The following is a 7924-nucleotide window of genomic DNA, read 5'->3' as shown; positions in this document are numbered from 1 at the left end:
ACTAATTAAAATCAAACTGATCAGAAACTTGGAGGGAAATCTGATGGTTTTATAAGATATTTATTTATTATGGAACAAAACAAACTACGACATTAACAGTTGTTTATTGATTAAACGTCTTTATTGAACGTATTGATTCACATTTATCAACATTCTGATGAAACCACTGTCAAGTTCAGAGCAGTTAGTGTGTGTGTGTGTGTGTGTGTGTGTGTGTGTGTGTGTGAGAGTGTGTGTGTGTTCATAAAGTAACTGGACAACACACAATGACCCACTGAGTGTGTGTGTTTTAACAGGAAACACCCGGTTGACCAGGAAATCACTTTGTAACACACAAACACTCTTTGTACCTCTTCCTGGAAATGACACACACACACACACACACACACACACACACACACACACACACACACACACACACACACACACACATTTGTCGTCTATGGTTCAAAGTGCTGCTGATCTGAGGACGTTTGAATGTTTTCAACTAAAATGAAATAATATTGAAATATTTTCCAGGTTTGTCACATTAGAGAAAACTCTGTTGTCATGGAGATGCAACTGAATCATGTGACATCAGGATACTGTGGATGTTTCTCCATCATGTCCCACAATACACTGCTGCTTCCTGTACGTGAATGACATGTTTTTGCTAAACCAACTGTAAAAACTTTTTTCATTACTTATACAAACATTTTTAAAAGGTTCCGTTGTACTTGTGTATTTGTACAATGACCTGTTTTCATTCGGTTTGTTTGTTTGCTGGATTTTGCTAAAAGTCCAGAATGCATCTGAAGAACTTCGAGAATCCGACATGATATTTCTGAGTGTGTGGTTCAGATCCGGATCAACTTTGTGGATCTCGTGAATTGAAATGTTCTATAATGAGACTGTTGAAGGTCTGAACTCTGTGTAACTTAGCAACACGAAGTTAACACACAGAACAAAGATTTAACTAAATCTGTTCCTGTTAATGAATCAAATGAATTTTTTATCAAAGCCGTTTTCTTTCCTGATGTTTAACAGTTACAAACATTAAGTCCTTTCACATGAGTCAGTGAATGTCTCGTCTCTACATCACGTTTCTGTCCAGTTTCACAGCATCAGACTGATCTGCTCCGTCCACTCCGTCCCTGCAGATGGACTCTCTGTGTGACCGGTCTTCAGGTGGTGGACCAGGTACTCCCTCCTGGTGAACGTCCTCCTGCAGAGTCCACATCGGTGTGGTCTGTCCCCGGTATGGATCTTTAGGTGTCTCTCCAGACTCTCCTTCCTGCTGAAGTCTCGGCTGCAGAACCTGCAGCTGTACGGCTTCTCTCCGGTGTGGACCCGTTTGTGGATCTCCATCCTCCTGATGGAGCTGCACTTCTTCCCACACACATCGCAGGTGCTGCCCAGTTCTTTGTGGGACCTCAGGTGGTCTCTGAGGTTCTCTGTCGAATCCAGACAGTCCCCACAGGCCCCACACCGGTTCTCAGGTTCCTTGCAGTGGTTTTCAGCGTGCCGCACCAGAATCCCCCGTGTGTAGAAGGAGTTTCCACAGACCCTGCAGCTGAAGGACTTGGCAGGACTCTGGAAGGTTGCCCTCTGTCTGCGGAGGCTGCAGGACATCTGGTCTTGGTCCTGAGCTGTGTTTTGCCTGATGTGTTTCCTCAAAGTTCGTCTTGAACTGAACTGTCGACCGCAGCTGCCGCAGACCAGCAGCTTCTGTTCTACAGGAGTCTCAGATGTCTGGAGACCTGGTTCAGATGGAGTGTCTCCGCTGTCCTCAGCAGGCGATTGGACATCAGAGTCCCCATGATGGTGTGATCGACACCCAGATTCTGATCTCATGAGGTCTGACGGGATCCAGAGAAACTCCTTCTGTATGTGGGACGGGATCTGAGTGGACAAGGAACTTCCCTCTGCATCGTTGCTTCCCATCAGCCAATCAGGACTCGATGTGAACTCCTCAGAACCTGAAGCTCCACCCTCTTCCTGTTTGATGTGCAGACTGTAGCTCCGCCCCCTCAGCTGCTGCTCTTCCTCTGTGGTGGAAACAAACAGAAAACCTGGAGGATAAAAACAAACATGCTCAAGAAAACACACGAAGAAGAAATCAGACATCCAACATTGAACTGCACTGTAAAAAACTAGAAACTATGATTTTATCTACTTCATTTGAAAACAACAAAACTTTACCAACCTTCCTGCTGAGAGCTGAACTCCTCTCTACTCGCAGCCTCCAGCATCATGTGACCCTCATCCACTTCCTGTTTGACAGTGAATGCCTCCGGAGGATCTTCAGTATGTTGAGGCCCCTCCTCCTCCAGGTATGACTGAATCTGATTGGGGAGATGACTCAGGTCTGTTTCAGGTCGCTCCCTCAGGCAATTAGGACTGATGATGATGTTGCTGTCCTCAGGTCCTGAGGCTCCGCCCTCCTCCTGTTTGATGTACAGACTGAAGCTCCGCCTCCTGACCTGCTGTTCTTCTTCTGTGGTGGAAACCAGCAGAACACCTGGAGGATAAAAGAAGCTGTTACAGTTTATAATGTCAATATGCGTGAACGGTGATGTGGTCTCGCTCTGCGTGAACGGTGACGTGATCTCGCTCTGCGTGAACGGTGATGTGGTCTCGCTCTGCGTGAACGGTGACGTGATCTCGCTCTGCGTGAACGGTGATGTGGTCTCGCTCTGCGTGAACGGTGACGTGATCTCGCTCTGCGTGAACGGTGACGTGATCTCGCTCTGCGTGAACGGTGATGTGGTCTCGCTCTGCGTGAACGGTGACGTGGTCTCACTCTACGTGACGTGGTCTCGCTCTGCATGAACGGTGACGTGATCTCGCTCTGCGTGAACGGTGACGTGGTCTCGCTCTGCGTGAACGGTGACGTGGTCTCGCTCTACGTGAACGGTGACGTGGTCTCGCTCTACGTGACGTGATCTCGCTCTGCGTGAACGGTGACGTGGTCTCGCTCTGCGTGAACGGTGATGTGGTCTCGCTCTACGTGAACGGTGACGTGGTCTCGCTCTACGTGACGTGGTCTCGCTCTGCGTGAACGGTGACGTGGTCTCGCTCTACGTGAACGGTGACGTGGTCTCGCTCTACGTGACGTGGTCTCGCTCTGCGTGAACGGTGACGTGGTCTCAAACAGAAATAAAAGATATTTAAGATTAAATCACGTGTTTGTACTTTATAACTATGAACTGCAGCAGTGACTCCTGGTGGAAAAACCCGCACGTCACAGTCGGCGGACATTTTCTTTATGAAAGCAAATAACAGCAGAAGTTTGTCCACCGACCTGCCGGTGTGTCCTCCGGTGTGTCCCCCGGTGTGTCCTCCAGTGTGTCCTCCGGTGTGTGTCCCGGTCGTCCTGCGGTCTCCAGCAGTTTCCGCTGTCTCTCTATCTCCTGCTTCAACCGGAAAACGTCATGTTCGTATTCGCTTATCGTTCTGGTCAAACAGCGGAAAATGTCGTCGGTGACCGCGGACAGACGCTGATCCACAAACAGCCGCAACGCGTCGAGCTTCAACATGTCGGAACAGAAACGATCCAACACCGGGACCCGGAGCAACCGGAGGGTTCGAACACCGACAGTTCGACACTGAGAGGACGAGGCAGACCGGAAGTCTTCAACATAAGAGCCGCGGTTATTTTACTACAGATGTTTGAGTTCAAAACATCTGCGTGAAGTTCCTGAGTCTCATCATTACTCATCAAATAATATGTTTGTACTCAAATAATAAATATTCTTATTTTAACAGCGACTTAAAAAATGCACCGTAGTTTTATTCTGGAGGTTTAGATGTTTCAATTCAGAGGACTTCCGCGGTTACACACCAGTCACGTGACTCGTGACTGACACGTGACTTAACAGGTCGTGTGGCTGTGAACTCGTCCACCAGGAGGCGTCAGGGAGCATGTTTATATTTACACCTCAGACCTGACGAACCCTTTGAAAATTCCTAAAATCAAAGGATCCTAAAAAAAAAGAATTCAAATATTTATACCAGATCTACATCAAAGGACACATGTGTCTTCAATCACTTATGATTCTTCTTCTTATCGACTTTAATCCCTCAACATTGAGTGACTTGGTTTGGTCTCAGGTGGGATGTTCCATTTGCACATAGGGGGGGGGGGGGGGGGGGTATGGATTTCTGGTACCTGTGTGAATATATTTAATACTTAATGTTAAATCAGTTCTAATATAAGATTGTTTTCACTGACAGATGAATATGTTGAGTATTTGGGTCTCTGAACCCCCCCCCCCCCCCCCCCCCCCCCCCCCTTATGGTGGTTTGGTACAGGAATCTCAGTCTGTGTTTGGAGCAGAGTCTGAGGAGAGGATGTAAACATCATGTTATATTTATACAAACTAAATGGGTGAGGTGTCTGTTGTCTTAGTTTTTGTCCTGAACTCACAACAGAGTCTTTTTCACTCTGGACCGAGGTTTTTACGGACAGAGGAAACTTGAAACTGAAAGTTCCTTGTTGAAGCCTTAATTTCATCGACCCGACAACTCGATCCTTTTGTTTGAATTAGAAACAAACTTTCTTTTGAAACAATATTTTTTGGAGCATGTGAATCACTCGGCCTGAAAACACTGAAGACAATTATTTTTAAATAATCTGAAAGTAAAGTAAATAAATAAATGTAATTTCTTTGTGAAATAGTAAAATGTCTAATTCACTTAATGTTGGTTTGTGATTCTGGAACTTATTTTATAAAAAGTTTTACGTGACGCACCATCAGTCTGATGATTCAATAACAATCTGTGTGAAGACTACAGCTGCATAAACTCAGGCTGAGGGCCGTCTTCCCTCCTGATTGGCTCTTTGCTGATCTGGACATCCAGGTGGACCTTCATATGGACGTCTCTGGAGCGTTTCTCCTGGTAGCTCTTCCCACAGACCCTGCAGCTGTAGGGTTTCTCTCCTGTGTGGGTCAACTGGTGTTTCTTCAGGTCGTTCTTGGTGACGAAGGACTTCCAGCACAGGTGGCAGCTGAACACACGCTCCTTCCTGTGGAAGCGGATGTGGGTTTCCAGGTATCCTTTTGTGCTGAAGCTCTTGTTGCAGAGGATGCACCTGAACGGCTTCTCCCCTGTGTGGGTCAGCATATGGGCATTCAGCCCTCCCACCTGCCTGAAGGCTTTCCCACAGACGCGGCACTGAAACGGCTTCTCGCCTGTGTGGATCCTCTTGTGAACCTCCAGGACCTGAACGGATGCCAGGCTCTTACCACAGGTCTTGCATGAGACGCGTTGTGATGGTTTGTCTCCGGTGTGTTTCCTGATGTGCATCGTCAGAGCGCTGTTATCGATGAATGTCTTCCCACAGAACTCGCAGATGTACGGTCTCTCTCCACTGTGGATCCTCTTGTGGCGCCGCAGAGCACCGGGCCGTGGGAAGGATTTACCACAGACGCTGCAGCAAAACGGTTTGAAACCGGTGTGACTCCGCATGTGGGTCTCGATGTTCTGGTAGGCTTTACCGCAGATGTGACAAATTTTACCTGCGTCTCTGTGAGACTGCAGATGGTCTATCAGCAGCTCTGATGGCGGGACACTTTCACCACAGACACCACAGACAGACTCTGCTGAGTGACTCGCTGCGTGTTTCCTCAAACTGTCTTTACTCTGAAACGTTTCACAGCAGACTTTACAGCAGTGAGACGCTGGAAGCGCAATTTTAGCGCTTTCTTGGACAGTCATCTCAGACTTCAGGTTCTGGGACTCCGCCGGAGGCTCAGGGTTCTCGTCATCGAGGATCTCCCCTGAGTGACTCCTGCTGTGAGTCTTTAAGGTGCTGCTCTCGGTGAAGGTCTTCCCGCAGAGCTGGCAGGTGTAAGGTCGCTCCCCAGTATGAATCTTTTTGTGGCGCCTCAGGGCTCCAGGTCGAGGGAAGCGCTTGTTACAGATGCTGCAGCTGTAGGGTTTGATCCCTGTGTGGCTCCGCATGTGTGTCTCCATGTTCTGGAAAATCTTTCCACAGACGCTGCAGGTCCCACTAGTTTCTCTGTGAGACTGTAGGTGGGTCAGCAGACTGTCAGGTGAGTTCACCTGCTGTCCGCAGACGCCACAGACACCCTGAGACTCCCTGCAGTGTATCTCTGCATGTTTCCTCAGGAACCCTTGGCTGTGGAAGGAATCCCCACAGACTCTGCAGCAGAGTGAGGACGACTGAGAGGACTTCAGTCCTGAGGTTTGGCTTTTGTCCCTCTTTGGTTTCAGAGTCTCAGTCTGACTGTCCTGGTTGTCCTCACTCTGATTTCTGTCCGTTTCCTCGGTTGTCCGATGCTTCTGAAACATGCGGTTTTGGGTGTCGGGGGTCCTCCGGCTGTGGATCTTTTTGTGCCTCCTCAGCGCTCCAGGGCGGGGGAAGCTCTTGCTGCAGATTTCACAGCTGAATGGTTTGACTCCTGTGTGACTCCTCATGTGCGTCTCCATGTTTTGAAAAGCTCTGCCACAGATCTGACACGTCCTGCTGCCGCCTAATTCTCTGTGAGATCTGATATGATCCAACAAACTGTTCGAGGACTCGAAACCTTCTCCACAGACGCCGCAGAGAAGCTCGGGATTGTCTGTATGAGATTCTACGTGTTTCACCAGATTTCCTTTGTGCTGGAAACTTTTTCTACAGACAACACAACTGTGAGTCGCCGGCCAGTCTAATGGCGCCATCCACTGTCTCCTGCTGCAGGATCGCTCTCCTCCATTGCTCTCCGTCTTGTTTGTGTCTTCATTAGTGGTGGATTTGTCGCTGGTCTTCCAGTTGTTGTCACTTTCAGGTGCAGAGATGTCAGAGGAGGCGGAGCTGGACGGGGCAGTGGGGAGGAGGATGGTGTCGACCTCTGACAGGAGGGTCTGCTCTTCGTTGGAGTCGGTCAACCTGAGAGTGGATGAAATGATGGTGTCTGAAAGGAAAATAAAAGAGGACTCAGTTGGTCCAGTGTCACTGTCACCTCAACCTCCGACATCTCATCACTTCATGTTTCCACTCATTTTAGCACTAGCATTTTTTTAGCTGTCAATCATGACGTCTCCCCCCGTTTTTATTTCATAAATAACTGATTAAACCGAACTGATGAGAAACACTTGAACAAACATCACAGAGATGAGAACGAGCTGAAACCACAGAAACATCTTTGACAAACTTTTATTTCACGTTTACTTTGATTCTTTAGTTTGGTTTATGTCCCATCTGCTAACATGGAGGAGGTTTAAGACCTTTACTGCAGCCAGACACCAGGGGGCGATGGAGAAGATTTGGCTTCACTTTAGGATCCCTCATGTCGGACTCACCGACCCGCTTCAGTCGGACCACCGGGCTCAGCAGCGCCTCCAGCAGGCGGCTCTGACGCTCCAGCTGCCGCCGACACTCCTCCAGCTCCCGCTCCAACAGCCCCGCGATCCGCCCCGCGGCCGCCGCCAGCTGCTCGGTGAGGAGCCGCCGCAGCAGGTGGAGCAGGCCCCCCGACCACCTGGCGCCGCCCCTGCGCTTCTGCAACAGCCCCAACACCTCCCCCCCCACCCGCTGCAGCTGCTCCGACACACGCTCCGTCAGGGCCCGGGGCCCGGGGCCCGCCGGGGCTCCGCCGAGAGACATCCCGGGGCAGAGCTCCATTCACCGGCAACAGGAAGGAAAACAACCCGCAGCTGTTCCGGGTCACCGGGTCCTCTCTGACAGCGCAGTGTGACCCCTGGTGGACAAGAGGAACACTGCACATCCTGTCACCAAGTTCCACCTGAAGTTCTAGATTTAGTCCTTTTACCTGAAGGGTACTCTGTTACTCTATGTAAGGATATGTAAAGATATGTAAAGATATACAAGGATATGTAAAGATATATAAAGATATGTAAAGATATACAAGGATATGTAAAGATATGTAAAGATATACAAGGATATGTAAAGATATATAAAGATATACAAGGATAT

The 7924-nt window shown here is 48.9% G+C and overlaps 2 protein-coding genes across 5 annotated transcripts; both read right to left on the bottom strand.

The window, feature by feature from the left end:
* Positions 1-99: 99 nt before the first annotated feature.
* LOC109647293 (zinc finger and SCAN domain-containing protein 2-like) lies at positions 100-3805 on the bottom strand. Of its 2 annotated transcripts, none has more exons than XM_020113075.2 (3): positions 3284-3805; positions 2186-2500; positions 100-2051 (listed from the first exon to the last, which is right to left on the bottom strand). In XM_020113075.2, exons 1-3 carry the CDS (start codon positions 3516-3518, stop codon positions 1096-1098), a joined length of 1506 nt encoding a protein of 501 aa, XP_019968634.2. In that variant the 5' UTR covers positions 3519-3805; the 3' UTR covers positions 100-1095. The 2 variants fall into 2 exon arrangements, with proteins under 2 accessions (XP_019968634.2, XP_019968635.2); XM_020113076.2 differs by having other exon boundaries at positions 100-2027.
* A 665-nt stretch (positions 3806-4470) lies between these two features.
* On the bottom strand, positions 4471-7730 carry LOC109647429 (zinc finger protein 709-like). Of its 3 annotated transcripts, none has more exons than XM_069516489.1 (2): positions 7295-7730; positions 4471-6902 (listed from the first exon to the last, which is right to left on the bottom strand). In XM_069516489.1, the coding sequence occupies exons 1-2, from the start codon at positions 7713-7715 to the stop codon at positions 4771-4773; spliced, it is 2553 nt and encodes an 850-aa protein (XP_069372590.1). In that variant the 5' UTR covers positions 7716-7730; the 3' UTR covers positions 4471-4770. The 3 variants fall into 3 exon arrangements, with proteins under 3 accessions (XP_069372590.1, XP_019968783.2, XP_019968784.2); XM_020113224.2 differs by having other exon boundaries at positions 7216-7653; XM_020113225.2 differs by having other exon boundaries at positions 7291-7652.
* Between the last annotated feature and the right edge of the window lie 194 nt (positions 7731-7924).

The sequence above is a fragment of the Paralichthys olivaceus genome, chromosome 20 (assembly GCF_024713975.1).
Source record: "Paralichthys olivaceus isolate ysfri-2021 chromosome 20, ASM2471397v2, whole genome shotgun sequence".
Classification (NCBI taxonomy): Eukaryota; Metazoa; Chordata; class Actinopteri; order Pleuronectiformes; family Paralichthyidae; genus Paralichthys; species Paralichthys olivaceus.
This window is presented reverse-complemented; position numbering and strand designations above follow the sequence as displayed.